Below are 24,854 nucleotides of genomic sequence, written 5' to 3' on the forward strand. Positions count from 1 at the left end.
AAAATAGACGGCAACATGAATCCTAGGTTGACTTCATGTTTCTGTAATCCTTCTTGACCACAACTAATTAATACAGCACTATTAATACAGCAGCTATTAATACAGCACCATGAAATGTTTTAAATAATTTAAATATGTAATTATGTTTTATGTTTTATTGGTTTTTAATGGAATTAATGTGATGTTGTGAGTCGCCCTGAGTCCGCTTGCGGAGAGGGCGGGATATAAGCTTAACGTAATAAATAAATAATAAACTAAGATCAGAGCTATTACAAAAATAAAAATTAACATATCGCTACATTGCTCAAACAATATATAAACAAACATTCACCCAGTGCTTCTTAAAGTCCTTGCTCCAGCTTTACACAGCTCTCAGTCACTCATCATAGCACTATAGTTCTCTGATTCATACATTACAGCATCATTATTACATGGGTGCTCAGGACCAACCACATCGGTTACTCATTATGTGATTCATGCTAGTGCTTAAAATGACAGTGCAAATCTCATGCCTTTCTTTAAACTGACAGTGCAATTCTCCTTGTTAATAAACCATATCTAATTAGCAAAATACAACACTTCTGTAAGGCTGTTGTTCTCACACAAAAATTGATAAATCCAGTGACGTGTTTAAGTTTCTGAAACTTGTGTATTAAAAAATCCTCCTTCTGCAGCAATATCTTAGAGACATCTGTCAAATTATTTATTTATTTAGGTAAATTTATATTCCACCCAGATAAAACCACTCACATACAATAAAACCAATAAAATACAATTAAAACAGCAATACGACACACTACTGTATAAAAAAGGTGGGCGGGTTCATAGTGCAGGTTGGAGTATAGGTTGGCCCAGATAAATAGTTCTGATGACAGATCATAGTGGGGGAGGATAGCTGATGGTATAGGCAGTAAGGAAGAGGCAATAAGGAAAGAATGCCCGCTTGCCTCAACCAAACGCCTGGCAGAACATCTCTGTTTTACAGGCCCTACAGAAAGGTAACAAATCCGGTAGGGCCCATATCTCCACAGAGAGCTGATTCCACCAGTATGGAGCCAGGGCCGAAAAGGTCTTGGCCCTGGTCGAGGCAAGACAGACGTCATTTGGGCCAGGAATGACCAGATGATGATGATGACCTTTCTAAACATACAGAACAGTGCATTCTATCTCAACAAAAGTGTACTTGAACTCAGTGCAATGAGCCACAGTTGGGGCTTACTGCACCCCCATTTTTATGCGCGACCTATGTTCAAAAAAACGAACCCGCATGTTTCTCATGCTGGACTCAATGTAGAATTTACTATTAATTGATACTGGAGGGCATATATGATTTTAGTGGATTCACATGTAAAGAAATTTCCATGTGTATCCATTAATAGTAAGTTCTTTTAGTTCTAGAGTCTTATCACATATAGAACATTTTTTACATCTAAAGTGTCCAGCCGGTAAGGTAGAAACATTTTTCTTCTCACAATAGTAATCTGATCTAACCAGCATGTTCCTTCAAGTCCTACACTTTTTCCATCTTATTAATGGAAATATTGAGCATCCAGGTAGTCCTGCTATCAAATTCCAGTGTTTATGCAAAATAGATCCAATTTGATAAGTTTTAGTTGAAAATTGAAAAGCACATGTAACTGATGCATTTTTCTGCTGTGTATGTTTCTTTTGATCTTGCAAAAGCTCATGTCCATTTACCTTATTGGCTCTAGATATTGCACTCTTTAATTGCACTCTAGTTGCTGCCTTAACTTCTCTTTACTATGCATAAAATCTACTTCTCTAGTGTAGTTACGTTTAAGTCTTAGAAATTAACCATATGGAATATTATTTTTAACATGTAAAGGATGAAAACAATCAAAATGGAGGAGAGAATTTTTATCTGTAGGTTTAGAAAAAACCTTCACTACCAGTCTGTAATCTGTTGCTCTGTATACTCAGATGTCTAAAAAATTAATTTTCTGCATGTCATAACTGAAATCAAACTTAACACTCTGATGAAGTCCATTTCTCCAAGTCATAAATTCATCTAACTTGTTGGCATCATCAAAAATATAGAAAATGTCATCTATATATTGAAAATAAACTTTAATAATAGGCTCAAAATAGGGATTGATTCATCCATAAAGTATTTCATTTCAAAATGCTTTACATAGAGATTAGCCACATCTGAAGCAAATGGACTTCCCATTGTACCACTGATGTTTGGACATAAAAATCCTCAATGAATCTAAAGTATCTAAAGTAAACTAATCTAAAGTAAAGAATCTAAAGCAATGAAACTAAATCGGGGAGGGATGGTGGCTCAGTGGTAGAGCATCTGCTTGGTAAGCAGAAGGTCCCAGGTTCAATCCCCGGCATCTCCAAAAAAGGGTCCAGGCAAAATGGTGTGAAAAACCTCCGCTTGAGACCCTGGAGAGCCGCTGCCAGTCTGAGAAGACAATACTGACTTTGATGGACCAAGGGTCTGATTCAGTATAAGGCAGCTTCATATGTTCATATGTTCAAAGTAGTTGTGTCCAAACAACAGATCTAGAATCTCTATCAAAAAGTAATTGGGCAGATGGGAAGTATCAGACCATTTATCCAAAGTATCAGACCATTTATCCAATAACTATTTGTGCTTCTTCTTAAGGTACGTTGGTGTACAATGCCCGTACATCCATAGTGACTAGGATGTCCCCAGATTCAACTGTCATACCCTCTACCAGTTGTCACGCTTTCTACCAGTTTTACAAAATGCTTGGATCACAGAAACATGAAATCAACCTAGGATTCATGTTGCCGCTTAATTTTTGAAAGAAATACAGCTACTTTACAGTCTACAAGTGCTACTTGACAACATCACCCATCAGAGAAGAAACGTTGGCAACTGGATTTCATGCTGGATATTAAACTCATGGAGTGATGACTGCAGGACATACTAATTGCAAGTGCATGGGACTGTAACTTTAGAAACTTTGATAACAACAACAACAACAACAACAAATTTTATTTGTATCCCGCCCTCCCCGCCGGAGCAGGCTCAGGGCGGCTAACAACATGGTTCAGAGTTAAATTATACAAGTAAATAAAACTACATTAAACATTATCAGCATTTAGTTAAAATCTGGTTAAAATAAGGGTTTATGTTCTAAATGCAATGATATGAAAAATGTATGTAATATATGAGAAGTATAACATACTCTTTTGATGTGTTCTGTGAATATAATAAAATTTGGTTTGCAAAGGATTTAAGTGGTCTTTAAGCCTTTTTTCACCAGCAATGTGTGTTGTTCAATCCATCTGCGGTGGTTTCCTGTGTGTATGTACAAGCCCCTCGGTCTGGGCAAGGCTGGCTCCTCCCTACCGGTGGCCAGTGGGGGGAACCCTGTCTGCAAATGCCCCAGGCTTGACATCATGATGCCATCCAGAACTGATGTCAGCATGCCATCAACACTCTAGGTTTTGGGCAAATTTGTGGTAAATTTGGACTCAGAACCAGAATTCTGCCCCAAACCTAGTTGATTATATGATGTCACTTCCAGGTGATGTAATTGCACCTGTGCATGGCCTTGCCAGATCACAGGTAGGATCTGACAACCCTATCCAGAGGTACCACATTGGGGACTCTTGTGTTGGAGCTTAGTTATAAAGACCTTCATTCTAAACCCATGCTTACATTGAAATTGAGAACATGACTATATGCCACTGTCTTATATCAAGTCAACCCATTGGTCTATCTACCTGAGACCCTGAAGAAACATTGCCTGCCCAAGTAAAGATCTTAACACTTGCTACATGAGATTGTTCAATTGGAAATACCAGGCATTGAGCCTAAGCTTTTCTGCATGTGCTCCAAGAAGTGACACCTCCCCCCCCCTCCAGCAAGGGGAGGGTCTGTCTTTCAGAGGATGCTTCAAACCTGTTGGAAGATTTATGACTTAACTAATGTGGGAAATCATCAAAGCCAATTGTTAATTGGATACTTTCTGGATTAAATAAGCGTTTACTAATTTGTTGGTATAACTGTAAACACATTGATGAAATGTTTGATTGGAGCATGTGTACAACCTCAAAGGTTATATAGTAAGCTTCTTAAATATTTAAGATACTATTTTAATGGAATTATAAACAGTATGCTGCTTATTTTATTGTTAAAGATGTGTTTAATTTTTTAAATGCTGAGTTCAGTATTTATATGGCCAGTCTTTTACTCATGTTGGTTTATACACATTCATATTAAGAGTTAGCTCCCGTGATCAGTACTTTCTGTTTCTGGCACACTCCACTGTGATTTGTATAAGTTGGCTATTGATCTTGGTTCTCAACTCACTTGCCACCTTTCTTTGAAGTATAATAGTAAGAGAGTTATGTTACACCTTCCCTTTATTAAACTTCTTCTGCACCCAGTTCCAGAGCCTTGTGGTAGGTAGCAACAGCACGTTACCTTATTTAAGATCATATTATTATATAAAATTTCACTAGTTTGTTTTGTAGATTTGCAAAGGTTTTGTAACTCAAGAAAACATGCTGGGAAAAAATTAAATGTGTTAAAAATTTCAGTGCTCAGTGATCTGGATGCCACAAAGCATTTCCACAAACAAAAGGATTTGTACTTGTGGAGCACAGTTTTCTCACCTTTCCTGCTGCAGCCCCTCAGATGCTTTAAAATAATTATGTCACTTATGACACTAGTACTGTTTGTAAATAGTATCTTGACTTATTAAAAACTAGACCAGATACAGTTGTTCCTAAGGATATAGGACCTAATAGTCATGGATAAAATATCGGGCCATCTGTTGTTGTTAGATAACTCTTCATTTCAGTTTATTTTATGGAAATTTATTGCATCTCCAGTTATGCTACAAAGGAGAGTACTTTGCCTAAGAAATATATTCATTTCTCATTTTATTAATTCCTGTGATGTTTTTACAATTTTCTTCACAGTTTATTTTGTTAAAGTTTAAATATTTGAATTTTTAAGTTCTTGATTATTTATGATAAAGTTTTTTTTAAGAACTAGCACAATTTTGTTATATTTTGTTACATTTTGTAGTTATTATATAATATTTAATTACAGAAAGGTTTTGTTTAAAATATCTGCATGTGTAATATACTACTAGCAAGAAGATAGAAGAGCTGAAGAGATAGAGATTGTTAGCCGCCCTGAGTCCGCTTGCAGAAAAGGCGGGATATAAATTTAATGTAATAAATGATAAAAGTTTTCAGTAGTATATAGATAATTATAAGCAAAGTTAAAATGGTAACTATATGTAAAAATAGTGTTGAAATTAGTATATATATTGAGCTTAGTTCCAGTTGGAGTTTTTATCTGTAATTCAGTTCTTCAATAAAAGATTAAATTGTGACTTGTTTCAGGTGTAATCAGGCTCCCATATATTGCTCTAGCTAAAGTTTCCATGTCTTTGAGGGTAGCACTATGTAGTAAAAATAATTAAATAACTAACCTTTATCATGGATAGTTTAGCCATGTGTAGATGATGTGAACCTCTGTGGTAGTCAGAAGAGCAGATTTGGCTACCGTACCCACCTGTTTTTCAGTCAAAACACCCGAATTCTTAACAGAATCAACAAACTCAATCAAGCACGAACCGCAAAATACTGGTCAGCCCACAAGCTTTGTCAACCAACATCGCCTTAGTCTTGTCTGTTTGACCTCAGCTGTTGGATAGATACTGGCCTAGAGTACAGACAACTTCTTTTGGAAGGATGATGTTATTAGTGTATTGATACGCGATGTCAACTTATTCAGTAGTTAGGCGTAGATATTAAAAATCTGGGTGATAATATCAAAACCAATGAAACACCAGGGGCTAGATCTCATTCCATTGACTCAAAATCGCCAATCATAACCTTCTGAGCAGTACACTAAAAAAAAGTAAACTGTTCCAGTGTTTTGTGCCTAATCCTTACATTATGCTGAGTGCTCAAGTACTGCAATAAAATTGAGTCAAATGTAGCTGAATATCCAGTGGACATTCTTAATACTTAAGATGTTTTTGTTTTTTGTTTGTTTTTTTATTTTTGCTATCCAGCTGTTTGCTTCACCATTTTTACTCAGTTAGCTTTGAACATAGGGCAAATTCCTATCAATCATGAGTGTTCTGTTGCTTATACACAAATAGGGATATCCCTTTTTCTCATTTCAGTTTCTTTGTTATGGTAGACTAAGTGGAGCAAGTCTTTAGTTTTGAAAAGATTACAAATACTTATAAAAAGAGTTTAGCTTTTACTTAGCATGTGCGAGTTACTGATTACAAACAAAAATACATAGCAGTAATGTAAAAGATGAAACAAAGGAAAATATATTGTATCTCCTCCTACCTAAACTTTCTCTAAAGATGATATTAGGGTAGAAATTAAAATTGGAGTTTTATAGAACTGACTCCCCTTTTTTAACTTTGTGGCTATGAACTGGGTAAGTTTTATTCTGTATCCTCTTACAGTGTTCTGCTCGAATCTTTCAAATGATCATCCCACACAAATTTGAAAGGATCCTTTTTTCCTTATTTAAAAAATTCTTCTTTGTGTCTTCTGAAGTTAGAAGGTTGTGGAGATCCCTTGTGTAGGGGATACTCAGCTAATTATCTTAGGGAACTCATTTGTTTCACCTAAGCCAGTGGTCATCATATTGATTAATTTTCATTCTAGATATCTGATCTTTCAGATGAAATCTATCCTGGAAAAGTTGTTCTAGATCATGGGTGTAAGACATGTGGCCCAGGGGCCGAATCAGGCCCCCCAGAAGGCTATCAGACCCCCAAGCAATTGGCTGTTATCTGCTTCCTTCTCCCTCTCTCTTGCTTCCTTCTGCATCACAGCTTGCTTTGCAAGACTTGCTCAATCACACAGGCGCTACAGAGCAAAGCCTCTGTTTTCTCCATTGGCTGAAGCTCCTCCCTTGGGAAGGAGGGGCAGGAGGGAGAGCTTACTTTGCTGGGTTTTCTCAATTGCAAAATATTAAACCCAGAGGAAGCTGTGGGAGGGCAAGCAATATGCAAAAAACCCCACAAAAAACTCACGGCTGAGATTACTGACAAAATTGAAATATAATGAATGGATAAATCAATGTTCTTGTGCAAAATTTAGCAAAGGATAATGCTTCGCTAAATTTTGCACAAGAACATGTGATTTATCCATTAATTATATTTCAATTTTGTCAGTAATCTCAGCCGCAGCCAATATATATATAATATATATATATATATATTTCCACAAAATTCTGGCTCCTAAGGACCCACTAGGCTAGACACTATCTATTTGGAAGCTTCTGTAGGTAGCTGCTGCTAGTACAATCTGTTAAACAGGATAGGTCTCAGTATGATCCTGCAAGTCTTTTAATACATTATTATGTACCTGCCATGTGACTTTGTGCTAGGTTGGGTTATAAAAAACCATCAGCATCACTAGTCTCCAAGCTATCCTGGCACTCTCAAAGACAGTCAGATATTGTAGTTGCTTTTTCATTACTTTGTGATTACTAGTGCTAGTGGACATTGGAGGGTCTAATAGGGTATATTTCACTTTAAATTTCTGAGCCAGATTTTCATCCTTAGTTTTCAGTTATTATACCCAATATGCAGATCAAGAGTCTAGCAATAACACTAGTTTGTGTTAATTTGTTAGTCCTAATAAAAGTGGGTTTTTTGTTTGAGTTTTGTCTTTAGAGGTTGTCGGTAGCCAGATTGGTCCAAAGTGGTCACCAGCTCTGGAAGAAGGTACAATTGGTTATAAATAGACAGTAACTGTCTGATGACCAACTACAAGAAACAACTCCTACCAGAAGTTCAAGCTGGGTTTTGGAGAGGTAGAGGAACTAGAGATCAAATTGCCAACATTCAGTGGATTATAGAGAAAGCACGGGAGTATCAGAAAAACGTCTATTTCTGTTTCATTGACTACGCTAAAGCCTTTGATTGTGTGGATCACAACAAACTCTGTAGCAAGTCCTTAAAGAGATTGGAGTACCAGACCACCTCACATGTCTCCTGAGAAACCTGTATAAGGATCAAGAAGCAACTGTCAGAAAGGGATATGAAACAACTGATTGGTTTAGAATAGGAAAAGGAGTTCGACAAGGATGTATATTGTCACCCTGCTTATTTAATTTATATGCAGAGTACATCATGCGGAATGCTGGCCTGGATGAAGCAGAAGCTGGAATTTCCGGGGAAAACATCAACAATCTCAGATATACCGATGACACTACTCTAATGGCAGAAAGTGAGGAGGACCTAAAGAACCTCTTGTTGAGGGTGAAAGAGGAGAGCACAAAAGTAGGCTTGAAACAACATCAAAAAAACTAAGATCACGGCATCCGGCCCCCGCACACCTCGGCAAATAGAAGGGGAAGACTTGGAAGTAGTGACACACATTGCTGGGATCCAAGATCACTGCAGATGGTGACTGCAGCCATGAAATTAAAAGACGTTTGCTCCTTGGAAGGACAGCTATGGCGAACCTGGGCAGTATAATAAAAAGTAGAGACATCACCTTGCCAACTAAAGTCCGTATAGACAAAGCGATGGTATTCCCAGTAGTAATGTATGGCTGTGAGAGCTGGACCATAAGGAAGGCCAAGCGCAGAAGAATAGATGCTTTTGAGCTGTGGTGCTGGAGAAGAATCTTGAGAGTCCCTTGGACTGCAAGAAGATCCAATCAAATCAGTCATTCCTAAGAGAAATCAACCCAGACTGTTCCCTGGAAGGTCAGATGTTGAAGCTGAGGCTCAAATATTTTGGCCACCAAATGAGAAGGGAGCACTCACTGGAGAAGATCCTGATGCTAGGAAAGACAGAAGGCAAAAGGAGGAGGAGAGGGCAAAAGATGAGATGGCTGGACAGCATTACTGATGTAACAAACACGAATTTGAGCAGACTTTGGAGGATGGTGGAAGACAGGAGGGCCTGGCGTGATTTTGAACCATGGGGTCACAAAGAGTCGGACTCAACTGTGTGACTGAACAACAACACAAGAATTAATGTATCTTGCTGATAAATTAAAGCTGCATTAAATGGCAAAAGCATTCAAAACCAACTCCTGTAGTTTCTTGAATGTATCACTTAGCTAGTTATTTACTTCATTTATACTTCACCTTCCTTCCCATCCAGAGCAAATTTACATTGTTCTCTTTTCCTGCATTTTGGCTCCACAATAATACGTTGAGGTAGGTTAGACTGAGAGTGTTCGGTATGGTCACCCAGCAAAGTTGTATGATAGAGTGTATCCCACATACTTGTCTAGCACTCTAACCACAAGAACAGGTTTTGAGTCTACTGACATCTTTAAGACAGACAAAAGTTTATTCAAGGTGTGAACTTCCATTTACATGCATATGTCTTCAGATAGATAAGCAGTGTTCATGCACACAAAAGCTCATACCTTGAATAAACTTTTGCCAGTCTTAAAGATGCCTCTGGACAAAAGCAATGCAAAAGATATTCAATAAATGGTGCAGAAAGTGGAATTAGAAATGTAGAGGATAACGCAGTAAAAGCAAGTGTTGCAGTACACTACAATCCTATTTTAAAATGAAGATACCCTCCTGGGCTGTTCCATTCTGTTACAGTTCTAATCCTTTTATAAAAATGCCCTCCTGAAACATGTCTGTTTTGCACATTCTGTGCAGGCAGGCCAACCCACAAAATGGGAGCTGCCACAGACAATGTGCATGAATGGGCAATTGCTGATCTTGCCCGTTTTCAAGCTGGCGCTTTCAAAAGGTTTTGCTCAAATGAGCACAACTGGTCATGGCAGAGTGTAATAGCAGTAGTAGACCTGTGAGTATGTAGGTCCAAGGTCATTAAGTACTTCGTAGGTGATAACTGGTACCAGTTGGGATAAAAAAAGACTGAGATACAAAAGTCAGAGCAGTACAATGTCTGTGTGATGGCAAATTTGGGAAGAAAGAGCAATTGAAGGACAAACTGGTGATGTGAGATCTGTGAATAGGAAGGAGATCTTGAGCAGGTCTGTAGTATGGTGGATTCACCCTTTCTCTGTACCATTTTCCAACCTCAGCCTTCTCCCCCCTCCCATCCCAGAGATGTTGCCATATGGTATCTACAAGTATGTATTTTTTTCTTTTGCAATAACAGTTCTGTAGAGAGGAAAGCAACCAAGGGCAGGGAAATAATGTGTTGGGAGTTAAAGCACTATGCCACATTCCTCATCCAAATCTCTTACCTATGGAGTGAAATAAAACTATCAGAGGTGTTTTCATGGATCTTATGCCATCATGTCTTGCTTGATCCTAGATGCTGAGAGGGGAATGGATGAGAGTATAGACAGAAAAACTGTATGATTTGATATATGAATTTATGTGAATGTACATATGCCAAAGAGCACACTGCATTATCTTTAACAATAACATGGCAGTATATCTACATACTGTATATCAGAGCTGGCTGAAAATACACTGTGCACTTAGCTCTCTAAAAATATTGTCATGTATTGACACATGTTGACTGCTGCTGTGTATTTGTAAAAAAGGAATTTTAATAGGAGACATAAGCTATAGGAAAAGGCTGGAAAATAGTATTTGTTTAATTGCATCTGTCCAATTGAGATTCTGAGTCTGATTTATTATTTTAGTAGTAATCCTCCTTGGCCATGATGTAACTGTGGAAAAGACACCTAGGGGCTTTCCACGTGAGGACGAGCTTGTCTAGTTTTTTCCATTCCTCTTGTAACTGCGGATACACCATGGTGTCATCAGGGCTTCCATATGGCTGATTGTCCACTAGTTTTCCTGTGTCAGCTTCCTGGCAGTGGCCAAACTCTCCCTCACACATTCTTACCACCAAGGTTTTTTCAGCATTTTTAAAAGCAGCAGATCATTATGAACATTGATCAATATTGAATATAAGATCAAGACAATCTATAGCATTTTCTGTGTGTGTGTGTATATATATTCATTCCCTCCCTCCCTAGTTCCTTTCCCCTTATAGCTCTGCAATGAAAGGGGTTAGAGCCATTTAAAAGTAAAACCTGGCTGTTCACAAAAAATGATACCAATATTGTCATAATGTTACTGATATAATAACTTTCATTTACTGACCTAAAAAACCCAAAAAGTCCAGTTTGATGGGGGAATGGCTGCTTTGGGGGCAGGGATAACAGCTGCTATGTGAGCAGGACTGGGAAGATCCAAGTTTTCCCATCCAGATGGCAGCCATCCAATGCTTTGCTGCAATTTTTCCCAGAGCTTCAAAGAAAAGCAGGTTTGGGAAGGATAGGAGAAAAGCTGGGGGAAACCCTAGAGGTGTACTTCCCAACAGTATTCAACCTAGGGCAACTCTCGTCAACCAACACACTGTTCTTCTTAATGGAAAAAAATACTGTTTAGTTTTGTTAAACTGCTCTGAACGTGCAACTGCATTGTGATGGTAAGTAGCCAGTTTTCAGATGATTTTCAGGTAATAGCGAGGCATGGAAATAATCACCTGGAACATGATCACTGTTGCTTATGCAGAGTAATGCTTCAGGTAGCACTTTTCAGTTGCATCTCTTGCCTGCTTTTAGAAGTTAATTGTGACAGATCTTCAAACAACCCTCATAGCACAATCATCATTAAAAGCATAGGAACCAAACCCTGATACTGACTATGCCATATTTTGTATTTTGGCAATACTGTTTCCACACTTGATAGTACAAGCCATACTGCTAATAGCTCCTATGCCTGAATATCTTCCATTTTGCTATGCCATCATACATAACTTTCAAGACTGCCTTTTGGTTAATGTGTTGCTATCTATGAAGATAAATGGATTCAGAAATCACTGGGAGAACACTTCAATCAGTTGGGTCGTTATGTCAACAGCATGTATCTTAACACCCTGTACACAGAATGCAAAGTTTTCCTGCATTCCCTTCTGTTCGTGCAGCCCCCTGTGGACCCCATGAAGATCATTCCTTGTGGCAAGGACCCATGCAGTTTTGGGTTGAGTTGAAGAAGGATGATGGGGTGGAATTGTTCCTTGTTTTTCTGCAAGCGCAATTCCACTGAGGAAAGAGGTTGACTTAATCCCCTTGGCTTCTCCTTATTCCAGCCCAGCAAACCCACATGGCTGAGACACTAGGAGTGGTTTTTCAAGGGATCAGTAAGTGCTGCAGGAACAGGGAGGAATGTGGGAAAGCATCATTTGACTTCAGTGCACAGACATTTTTTAAAGAATGGATTTCTTTATTCTGTAAGTGTTTAGGGAGTTTGTGGCAGCTCAGTGTTTTTGTAACAAATTTAAAGGCCTCTGGGACTATATAAGGACTCTGCAAATCAGAGTAAAACGCTTTTTAGATAGTGGTTCATTCATCCTGATACATTTAACATATGCATCAAGCAGTTACCAGAATGGATGAATAATCCTAGATCCCACTAATATTAATGTGTCTCTGTGTATTACTTTCTCCTGCCCTAAAAAACTTCTCGGGGTCAAGTTCCTGTGTGTGGCTGTGCACATAATTAAAAAACAATATGTGTGCACATGTTTCTGGTGCACTTCCTGCTTCCCATGAAGTAACTCTTACAATACAATCCTAAATACTCGCTTCTAAGCTCTGACTTCAACAGACATAGCAATACTGACAAAAAGTAGATCAATGACAAGATTTGTTGCAAATCAGAGAACAGTTTTATATTATTTGCCTTGGTAGATATTAAACACGGTTTTGAATTATAGATATCTTCTCTGTATGACAGATCTCCCAACTACTGTGGAGTTTTATCTATCAGAAAGCATATTACAAAAAAGAAAAAGACAGCCTATTACAGGCACTCACACCAGCTGATTTCTGTCTTGTTTCAGAAGAAAAGCCTGACTGTTCCAAGGCCCGTTGTGAAGTACAGTTTTCTCCTCGCTGTCCAGAAGATTCCATTTTGATTGAAGGCTATGCTCCACCTGGTGAATGCTGCCCTCTTCCAAGCCGCTGTGTATGCAATCCTACGGGGTGTTTGAGAAAAGTTTGCCAGCCTGGTTATTTGAACATATTGGTTTCTAAAGCATCAGGCAAACCAGGGGAATGCTGTGACTTTTATGAATGTAAACCAGGTAATGTGTACCATTCTCTCTCTCCCCCTTTCTCACACACCTTTCTTAATTTTCTGTGTTTACACTAAGAAATTTGTGTTCATTTATTTACATTATTTATAGTCCACATTTTTCACTGGGAGGTCAAGGTGGATTATATAGAGTGAGTCAATACAATCAGCAGAATGAGACATTCAGTAAAAATAATAAAATGGGATTTGGGTTGTAGAGCCAACAAGAAATCTAAAAAAAACATTTCTGAAGCAAAGTGTTAATGTTAACATGACAGGTAAAACGATGCAAGATTACATAGAAGGATACAATTTACAGCAACCTATACACAGTATTATAGACCACAGTTCCTAATAATTTATCCAATTAACTTTGTGAATCATTTTGTACATTACTATCCTATTGCCCACACAGAAAAGCCCTCTTGAATAATTCAGTTTTGCATAGTTTGAAAGCCTTCCTTAACATTCTGAGGCAGACGATTCCACAAGGTGGACCAGAGAACACAAGGTGGAACACAACAGAGAAGGCATGAGTGGTTGTTGATTTTGCCCATTCACAAGTTGGTACAGATAAGTGAAACTATTGTGGCGGATCATAGGGAGAAAGACCATCTTTCACAAATGAAGATCCAAGGATGAGACATCCATGATACTGTTAGTCTTGTTGATAGCATTCAGTATAGTTGATCATTTGATTCTGGTCAGCTGCCTACCCTCAATGGGGGAATGGGGCATTGCCTAATCTTGGTTTTTCTTGTTCCTTCGGGGGCGCATAGTGAGGGTAGCCATTGGTTGCAGGGTTTCAACCAGACACCCACTAGATGGTGGAATTCCAAACTGTTTGATCCTTTCTCCAGTGTTTATTATTTATACTCACCCTCTAACAGAACACATCAGGAGGTTTTGTGTCAGGTGCCATCAGTTCAGGCATTTCCCAATCAGAAAGCATGATGGACTTAGGCTGTACTATCAATAGCAATGTAGATAATGAACCCATGGCATCTTACATTGTTTTTCCTAAAAAAGAGTATTGAGGTTAAGAAACCAATTCCCCCACCAGGTGGGATATAGTTTTCCCAATGGAGTCAGCTACTAATCTTTCCCAAAGTGGAGATTTGAACCCAGTCCTAGTCCAGCATTCTACTACTATACATTATGGCTCTCAGTCACTTGGAGATACATAAGAGAAGCCATGTTGGATCAGGCCAATGGCCCATCCAGTCCAACACTCTGTCACACAGTGGCCAAATATATATACACACACTGTGGCTAATAGCCACTGATGGACCTCTGCTCCATATTTTTATCTAACCCCCTCTTGAAGCTGGCTATGCTTGTAGCCGCCACCACCTGTGGCAGTGAATTCCACATGTTAATCACTCTTCGGGTGAAGAAGTACTTCCTTCTATCCGTACCCACACCAATGAATTCTAACTGTCCTTTTAATATCTTATGTAGTACTGGGAATGTTCGTCATGAATGACACCCAGCTCTTCCTCCTGCTGGATAAACTGCCCATGTCCAAGGACCTCTTGGCCCTGATGCCATGGTTGAGGCAGAGCTGGCCAAAGCTGAATCCAACTAAGACTAAAGTTGTGTGGCGAGGGAAAGAATGGGTTGTGGGGGTGGGGGGGAGGTTGCAGCTGCCCACTCTGGATGGTGTCTAATTTGTTCCAGTAGACTGAAGAATTTGGGGGCCTGGCCTTGCTTATCTTGGAAAAGCAGATGTCCTCGGTGTTGAAACAGACTTTTTACTATCTCTGTCACGCCTTCCAGTTGTTCTCCTGCTTATTTGGGTCTGATGTTGCCACAGTGATTCATGCTACAGTCTAGAGTACTGCAATTCACTCTGTACAAGACTGCCCTTGAAGGCTTTTGGGAACCTTCCGGTTGTTAAGAATGCAGCTGCCAGGCTGTTGACCAATTCACTATGGCTTGCACACATACAGTTGCATTTTGTGGCAACTTTACTGGCTTCCAGTTGATTTCCAGGTCAAATTTAATGTGCTAGTATTAATCTTTAAAGCCGTAAACAACAACACCCTGGGACCATCATACCTAAAGGACCATTTGTCTTGTTATGAACCTCCACAGTTTCTTGGTGCAGCCACACATGGACGTTTGGTTGTGTCTGGCCATTGGTTTGTCCATTTGATTGCAGCATGGGCAAAGGTCTTTTCCATCATAGCATCAACCTGGTGGGCTGCTCTGAGAGGACTTGTGCATTGTGTAAATTGCCTGCATTCCACAGGACATGTAAGACAGAGTTCCACCAGGCATTCCAGTAATGTAATTCTGGTGGACTCTATCAACGACACTGTGGTTTTTATGCCAAAAGACAAGTGTTGAGTTTTAATTTTTTAAAACTGATATTGTGTTTTGTTATTATATTATCTGCTCTGGGCCCTGTTCTGGGGGGAGAGGCAGAATAAAAATCTAATAAAATAAAGGGCTTTGAAGGGCTTTGTATGTGATAGCTGGTACCTTAAATTGAGCCCAGTAACTGATGGGCAGCCAGTGGTGGAATCATTGGAGAATGGGAGTAATATGCATAGTCCATCTAGCTCATCAGAGCAGAGCTGCAGCATTCTTCACTAGCTAGAATTTCAGAACTGATTTTAAGAGACCAATGTATAGTGTCTTACATTGAAGTGAAGGTTTCTTGTACTGTAGTGGTGAACACTATTATAGTGATGAGAACACAGTGATATAAAATGATATATATAAATTCTTTCCTACCAAACAGTTGTACAAGGTTGATGTAATGTACATGCAAAGAAAAATGACGCAAGTACTACAAAACTTTACTTTGTTACCACACTCTTAGGGTTAATCAGCACAACCAGGAATCCATTTACTTGATAATCTTACAAACAAGCAGGAGAAACTGGAAGTCCTAATACAGGAAGGGGACTATGACTTAATAGGCCTTACTGGGATGACACTCACAATTGGAATATTAGGATTCAGGGGTACAACTTATTTCAAAGGGGCAGGCAAATACGGAAGGGCAGAGGGTGCAGCATTATATGTGAAGGAGGTACATACTTGTGAGGAAATACGTGAATCTGAACATGGCAGTTCAGTTGAGAGTCTCTGGGTAAAAATAAAACGAGTAAGAAATAGCATTGATATTATGGTGAGGGTTTGCTATAAACCACCAAGCCGAGCAGAAGACTTGGATGAGATACTCTCACAACAGATTTCAAAGTTCTCAAAAAGAAGGGACACAGTGGTCATGGGAGATTTCAATTACCCGGACATCTGTTAGAAGTCCAACTCTAATAAAAACGAAAGGTTAAATAAATTCCTGACTTGTCTTGCTGACAACTTCCTTTTCCAGAAAGTGGAGAAGGAAACAAGGGGGTCTGCTGTTTTGGACTTGATTCTCACCAACTGGGAAGGACTGATTGATGAAGTGGAAGTAGTGGGCACCCTGGGTAGTAGTGACTATGTGATTTTGGAATTTACAGTGTTGGGGGAAAGCTGTAGATAGACACATAGGTTGGACTTCAGGATAGCAAATTTTGACAAATTTAAGAGTTATGCTGGGTAAAATCACATGCTCAGAAATACTTGAGGGGTGGGAGTTTCTTAAAAGCAAAATATTGAAAAAGCACAATCACAAATTATTCCTATGGCAAGGAAAAATGGGAGGAGCCTAAGGACAACTCTCTGAAGACTTGAGAAATAAGAAAAAAAACTCATTTAGGAAATGTAAGGAGGGTCTTACAACCAAGGATGAATATAAATAAATAAATAACCAGTGCTTGTAGAGGAAGAGTTAGGAAAGCTTAGTATGAGCACAGGCTAGAGATGCTAAAAACAACAAGAAAAGGGTTCTTTTATTATGTACAGAATGAGAAAAAGAGCAAGGACATGGTAGGCCCCTTGCAGGGACAGGAAAGTGAAATTGTAACAAGTGATGAAGAAAGGGCAAAACTCAATTCCTACTTTTTCTCAGTCTTCTCTTGTGAGGGAAATGGTGCTCAACATGGCAAAAACAGAACATATGGTGAGGGAGGGAGTTGCAGACAAGGATCATATGGGTGGGTAGTACATAAATATCTAATTTCTTTCAATGAAACTATGTCCTCAGGGCCAGATGAACTGCACCCAAGGGTACTAAATGAACTTGTGGATGCAATTTCTGAGCCTCTGTCAATTATTTTTGAAATTTCTTGGAAAACAGGTGAGGTGTTGAAAGATTGGAGGCGGGAAAAAGGAAGATTCGGGTAACTACTGACCCAACAGCTTGATATTCTACACCTGGAAAAGTTTTAGAACAAATCAAACAGTCCTGGAACATTTAGAAAAGATGGCTGTGATTGCGAAGATGCAGCATGGGTTTCTCAAAAACAAATGTCAGATTAATCTGATCCCCTTTTTTGAGAAAGTTACTACCTTGCTGGATCAGGAGAATGCTGTTGACATCTTTTATCTTGATTTCAGTAAGGCTTTTGATAAGGTTCCACATACTGTTCTTGTTGACAAGTTGGTAAAATGTGGTTTGGATCCTGTTACTGTTAAGTGGATTTGCAATTTGTTGACAGATTGCACCCAAAGAGTGTTTGTGAATGGTTCCTCATCCTCTTGGAGAGGAGTGACAAGTGGAGTGCCTCAAGGATCTGTCCTGGGACCTGTTTTGTTCAACATCTTCATAAATCATTTGGATGAAGGAATAGAGAGAATGCTTATCCAATTTTCATATAATAGTAAATTAGGAGGGGTGCTAGTACAGTAGAAGACAGAGACAAGATACAGGATGATCTTGACAGGTAGGAAAACTGGGCTAAAACAAATAAAATGAGTTTTAATGGTGATAAATGTAAAGAAGAGGAAGATATTGGATTTCTGTGGGTGGTTCTGCATTTAGGTAGGAAAAATCAAATTCATAATTATAGGATGGAAAGACATGACTTGGCAGTAGTATGTATGAAAAGGATCTAGGTGTCTTAGTGATCATGAGTACACTGATCATGAGTCAACAATGTGATGCTGTGGCTAAAAAGGCAAATTCAGTTTTGGGCTGTACCAACAGAAGTATAGTATCCAGATCACATGAATGGAGGGTATTGCTTTACTCTTGGGTTAGACCTCATCTGGAGTATTGTGTTCAGTTTGGGTCACCATGGTTTAAGAAGGATATAGACAAGCTGGAATGTGTCCAGATGAAAACTATGAAGATGGTGAGGGGTCTGGAAACCAAATTCTGTGAGGAAAGTTTGAAGGAGCTGGGTATATTAAGCCTGGAGACGACTGAGAAGTGATATGGTCACCGTCTTCAAGTACTTGAAGGGCTGTGATATAGAGGATGGTGCAGAATTGTTTTCTGTTACTCTGGAAGGTCAGACCAAAATCAACGGGTTGAAATTAAAAGAGTTTCAGGCAAAAGATTAGAAAGAACTTCCTGGGAGTTAGAGGGGTTCCTCAGTGGAACAGGCTTCCTCAGGAGGTGGTGGGCTCTCCTTCCGTGGAGGTTTTTAAGCAGATGCTATATGGCCATGCTGATTCTGTGAATTAGGTATATTATGAGAAGGAGGGCAGGAAAATTTGCATCAGTGCTTAGTTCTTGTGGCCCTTTTTTACACACCCAGGGAAATGCTGATTGGTACTTTGGGTTCAGTCAGCAATTTTTCTGCAGGCCAGTTTGGCAATGGATCATGGAGGTTTTTGCCATCTCCTGGGCATGGAGCAGGGGTCACTGGGGATATATGGCGTGGCGGAAGTATTTGTGAATTTTCTGCATTGTGCAGGTGTTTGGACTAGTTGACCCTGGAGGTTCCTTCCAAGTCTGTGATTCTATGAAATGAAGACAAAAAAGGTAGAGAGCCATTTAATGGTGGGATCTTTAAACAGTGAGCGTATAGCTAGTCTTGACTTTGTAATGAAATATGTTGTATATAGTGGACAGCCAGAAACTTAAAATTGGAAACCATACTTAATTTAAAAAAAAATAATCCTGCAAGCTGATGGTTAAAAAGCCTTTTGGGTTAGCTTCAAAACTTTATAAATTAAAGACTTCCGGAGTTGGAACATGGAGAATTGACCCGCTTCTTTCAGGAGGAGCGGACCAGAGCCTTTGTTTTGGGCATAAAAGGCGATTCCAATGCCTGCTGCCTACATTTTCCAGTGAGGGAAATGTCTAAGACATGCTTGAAGAATTTTGAGGGGATTTACTTTGGCTGACGAGGAATCCCAGCAGGGTTCCTTTTCGGCTTTGAAGAGTCCCTGGTGAAGAACTGCATTCCATCGTCTACAAAGGGTCTCCGAGGTCATTAAATTGACATAAATTCATCAAGATTCCAACTTTCTATGAATTACGATAACATCTGAAGGTCAAGAGAATGGTGTAAAGGAGAATAGACTTTCTTTAAGGTAAAAGATGTTATCTATCCGTCCGGGACTAAAATAAGGTATTAAAATAAAAGGATTAAGATCTGGAAATAACTGCAAGAGTATAAAGTTAAGAAGAAGAGGAAGGGGGTAAATTTGGAACTTTTGGAATTTAAGACAAACAGAAAAGTGCAGAAGAACAACTGTTTAAAATACCCGTGATTTTGAAAAAAATCCCTGACATAACAGAGTTGCTGATTTTCAAGACGACACAGGAAGTGACGTTTTACAACTATCATGAGATTATCAACCATCGAGAATGAGATTTCACAGCAAGAAAGTCAGGAAGTAAACACTGAAAGAAGGGAAATCTTTAAACCTCCTGGTCATCTCTAGAGCCAGAGATCATAGAGAAACATTGGCGGCCATTAAAGAAGGGTCAAAGGTTTTGAATTTTTAAAACAGAAGGGGACTTCAACAATTAACAAAACCAGCAGGGATCATCCCAAAAAGGTGAAATATTTTGGACTATATACTTGAAATCAAAATTTAAGGACTATTGGAGAAAGGAAAACTTGTTTTAAAAAGGGGCTTGGAAAAGTTGTGGCCGCCATTTTGGATAAAATACAAACTTTAAAAATTAATATCTTGAGCTAGGAAGTTCGGAAGACAGCAATTTTGGGCTTGTTGGAAAGGGCAAGCCCTGATCTATTGATTTCTGCTATTGGATTGTGGATTGGTGAAATCAACTTCAGAGCCCATTTTGTGCAATGGGAAGACAGTGATGTCTGACCAAAAGCTGGGACCAAAGCTTACACGTTTGAGGGCAAACTCTTTGGGAGAAGGAAAAATGGCTAAAGTTCAAGAACAATTGGAAGCTATGGAGGCAAGACTGGTGAAGGTGATGAAAGAACTAATAAAGTAAGAAGCAATTAACTAAAGAAATAAATTCTAGTGCTGAGGAAGTCAAGAAAGAGATTAGGAACGAGATTGAGGATCTCAGGAAAGAGTCACAAGCAACAGCACAGAAGACACAGGAGATAGAAGTTAAAGTTAAAGACCAAGATGCCACTATTAAGAAGATGCAGGAGAAAGCAATACTACGAGATTGCAAGTTAATGGAAAACTTGATTCGTCTAAGAGGTGTGCCTGAAAAAGAACAAGATGATATAAAGAAGTATATTTCAACAATTATTGCTGAATTCATCGGAGATGACCCTGATGAGATGAGACATTTGTATATTTATTTTTACGGGGTCAACTCAGAATTTGCTAGAAAATGCAAGCTACCAAGGGATGTGGTAGTAAAATTTACTACAAGAGACATGGTGGGAAGAACTTTAAGTCAACAGTTTGAAACGGCAATGGTAGTGGATGAAAGCAGAGTAAAAATAATGAAAGAGTTGCCAAGGAAGGTCATAAATGACAGAAGACTGTTCAAGAAATTAACAGACAAGTTAAGGGAGAAGGGAATAAGATACAGATGGATTCTACCCAAAGGTCTTAGCTTTGAGTACAAAAGCATGAGAATTACAATAATAGATACTCAAGGCATGGAAAGGTTTTTTGGCAGACAATAAAGAATTTGGAGATACAGAATAATTGAAGAACTACCATGGATTACAAATTAATCTCTTGGAATGTAAATGGACTAAACTCACCGCAAAAAAGAAAAGCAACATTTCATTGGATTAAAAAACAAAAATGTAATATAGTTTGTTTACAAGAAACACATACTAAACAAATGGATTATAAATTTTTATGGAATAAATCTTTGGGTGAGGAATTTTTTTCATTGGCTAAAGAAAAAAAAAGGGAGTAATTTTTATATTAAAAAAGAATTGGAGCCAAAGCTGATTTTTAAGGATGATGAAGGTAGATATGTTGCAGTGGAGGTGTTGATGAATGAGAAAAAAACATTGTTACTGGGACTATATGCCCCAAATGGGGCAAAGGATATTTTTTTCAAATAAACAATTTTTATTAGTAACATATGGTAGCAAAACTATATCTACAACTTATAAAAACTTAAAGTAAAAGAAAAAACTTTCTACCCCATATCGTACTTTTCCCCCACCCCTCCTCCTGTTACTTGATCCCCGCCAGTGTTATTTACTTAAAGGAAACAAATATTAAAGGTACCCTTAACTGTTAAGAAAAACCCAAAAGTTATATTCTTATTTTAAAAACCTTAATCATTATCAAAGATCGTCCAATGTCCTTTTATTTTCCACTCTTTTTCTACGTATCTTCTGAATTTCTTCCACTCCAACTTAAAAAGTTCCAAATCATAGTCTCTTAATTTTCTTGTTAATTTGTCCATTTCACTCCATGACATAACTTTTGTAATCCAATCCCATTTCTCTGGTATTTTTTCTTGCTTCCACAGCTGTGCATACAGTGTCCTAGCAGCTGAGAGCAAGTACCATATTAAAGTTCTGTCTTCTTTTGGAAATTTTTCCATTTGTAATCCCAGCAGAAAAGTCTCTGCCACTTTATTGAATTCATATCCCAAAATCTTAGAAATCTCTTGCTGAATCATTTGCCAAAACATTTTATCCCTTTCACAAGTCCACCACATATGGTAGAAAGAACCTTCATTCTTTTTACATTTCCTACACCTATCTGGCATCTTGTTGTTCATCTTTGCTAATTTTTTTGGAGTCATATACCATCTATACATCATCTTAAAACAGTTTTCTTTAATACTGTGCCATGTTGCGAGTTTCATAGAATTCTTCCACAAATATTCCCAAGATTCCATCTTTATTTCTTTCTTTACATTAATTGCCCATTTTATCATTTGAGATTTCACTACTTCATCTTCTTTAGACCATTGTAAGAGTAATTTGTATACTTTTGAAATTAATTTCTCATTATCTCCAAGCAGAACTCTTTCCATTTCTGTTTGCTCCTTCCTTATTCCTTCAGTTTTGATATCATTCTCCACCAAACTTTTTATTTGTTGCATTTGAAACCAGTCATATTTGTAACTCAGTTCTTCTGCAGTTTTCAGTTCTATTTTTCCACTTTGTATTTTTAGTAGCTGATTGTAAGATAGCCGTTTTTCTTTGGCTGTTTTAGCCGTTATCTTTATCACTTCAGCTGGCACTATCCACAAAGGTCTCCTCTCATCACCATATTTCTTATACTTTATCCATGCATTTAGTAGATTACTTATATAATGGTGAGAGAAAAGGCCATCCATCTTCTTTTTTCCGTAATATAAGTATGCATGCCAGCCAAATTTTTTTCCATGGCCTTCCAACACTAAAAGTTTTTTATTTAACAACGTTATCCATTCTTTCATCCATACTAAACAAACTGCTTCATGATACCATTTCAAATCTGGTAATTGGAATCCACCTCTCTCTTTTGCATCTGTCAAGATCTTCATTTTAATCCTTGGTTTCGTCCCAGCCCACACAAATTCTGAAATTTTCCTTCGCCATTTATCGAACTGTTTAGCATCTTTCACAATAGGAATAGTTTGAAACAGATACATTATCATTGGTAGAATATTCATTTTTATTGCAGCTATTCTGCCCAGCAATGACAAATTAAGCTTGTTCCATTTTAGCACATCTTCCTCTATTCTACACCATAACTTCTCATAATTATTCTTAAACAAATCAATATTTTTCATTGTTATCTCTACCCCTAGGTACTTTACCTTAGAGGGAACTTCACAGCCTGTTAGTCTTTGTAATTCTTGTTGTCTGTTTATCTGCATATTCTTGCACAAAAATTTAGATTTTTCTTTATTTATATAAAGTCCCGCCAACTCCCCAAACTCTTGTATTTTCATTAATAACAAAAGTGTAACTTGTATGGGGTTTTCATTTATAAACATTATGTCATCAGCAAATGCTCTGTACTTGTAAGTATATCCTTTTATTTGTAATCCTTCTAGATCTTTTTCTTCTTGAATCTGCATCAATAAAATTTCAAGAGTCATTATGAACAACAATGGTGAAAGTGGGCAGCCTTGTCTAGTACCTTTGCTAATTTTCATTTCGTCTGTAAGATCTGCATTAACACACAGCCTTGCCCTTTGTTCAGAATATATTGCTTTTATCATTCTTATAAAGCTTTCTCCAAGCTCCATCTTATCCATTACTGCAAACATAAAGTCCCAGTTTAAATTGTCAAATGCTTTCTCTGCATCCGCAAAGAATAATGCTACTTCTTTTTCTGGATGTCTTTCATAATAAATAAAATAAATAATAAATAAATATTCTACAACATTTACAACAGTTCTAATATTGTCTCTTATTTGTCTTTTGGGAAGAAAACCAGCTTGATCTTCCTTTATAAAATGTATCAAATATTGTTTAAGTCGTTCTGCCAGAATTCTTGTAAATATTTTGTAATTGTTATTCAAAAGCGAAATTGGTCTGTAGTTTTTCACATTCGTGGCATCTCTATCTTCTTTAGGTATCAAAGAAATAACAGCTTCTTTCCATGTATTTGGTACATTCCCTTTTGTTCTTATTACATTCATCAACTTCTGCAATTTTGGTATTAATTCATCCTTAAAAGTTTTAAAATATTTAGCTGTATATCCATCTGGCCCGGGAGCTTTCTCATTTTTCATCGCGTTGATTGCTGCTTCAATTTCTATTTTTTCAATTGGGTCATTTAAGACTTTTCTCATATTTTCAGTTAGGGGCTCAGTTTTTAATTTTTGTAGATATTCATCTACCTTCTCTCTTTTTACTTCAGCACCTTTAAACAGCTTGGCATAGTACTTAAAAATTCTCTTTTTATTCCCTCTTGAGTAACTACTTCTCTTCCATCTATCACAATTGTACTAATTATTTTGTTTTCTCTCTTTTTCTTCAATTGCCACGCCAAATACTTTCCCGTCTTTTGCCCCTTCAAACGATTTCTGCTGAAGCCAAGGATATTTTTTTCAAAGACATTATGCAACAACTAGATCAAGTGACATATGATCAGATAACGTTAATGGGAGATTTTAATGGAACTATCAAGAACTCTTTGGATAGAGCTGGGGAAAAAAATAAAGATGGCAAACTGCCAAAGTCATTCTTTGAACTAACAAAACAAGAAAGTCTGGAAGATATATGGAGGAACTTCAGTCCTAATATACGTGACTATACTTTCTTTTCAGCAAGGCATAACTCCTTCTCAAGAATTGACGTGTTATGGTCTGCTAAAGATCTGGGACTTATTACAAACAGAATAGAGATTCTTCCGAAAGTAGAAGCAGACCATAATCCATTAATGTGGTTGGCAAAAGACAGGAAAAAGGTGAGAAGATGGAGGATAAATGAAGATTTATTGCAAAAAGTGGAAATAGTGACATCTCTTGAAAAAGAAACCAAAGCTTTCTTTCAAATAAATGAAAACCAGGACATTCAATTTCAAACCATGTGGGATGCATACAAAGCTGTAATGAGAGGAATACTAATTACATTGAACAATAAAGATAAAAGGGATAAAGAGAAAAAAA

General features: G+C 37.9%; 1 protein-coding gene across 4 annotated transcripts in view; it reads left to right on the forward strand.

Annotated features, from left to right (window-relative positions):
- Window positions 1-24,854, forward strand: part of CRIM1 (cysteine rich transmembrane BMP regulator 1) — a 318,174-nt gene that overhangs the window by 106,030 nt on the left and 187,290 nt on the right. For 2 of the 4 annotated variants that reach the window (XM_060244117.1, XM_060244126.1), the window contains one exon: window positions 12,807-13,049. The exons of the other annotated variants lie outside the window; for them this stretch is intronic. In XM_060244117.1, the coding sequence (XP_060100100.1) occupies window positions 12,807-13,049 (243 nt within the window). The remainder of the gene's footprint in view (window positions 1-12,806; window positions 13,050-24,854) is intronic. 4 annotated transcript variants of the gene reach the window in all.

This window comes from Heteronotia binoei, chromosome 1 (genome assembly GCF_032191835.1).
Source record: "Heteronotia binoei isolate CCM8104 ecotype False Entrance Well chromosome 1, APGP_CSIRO_Hbin_v1, whole genome shotgun sequence".
NCBI lineage: Eukaryota > Metazoa > Chordata > Lepidosauria > Squamata > Gekkonidae > Heteronotia > Heteronotia binoei.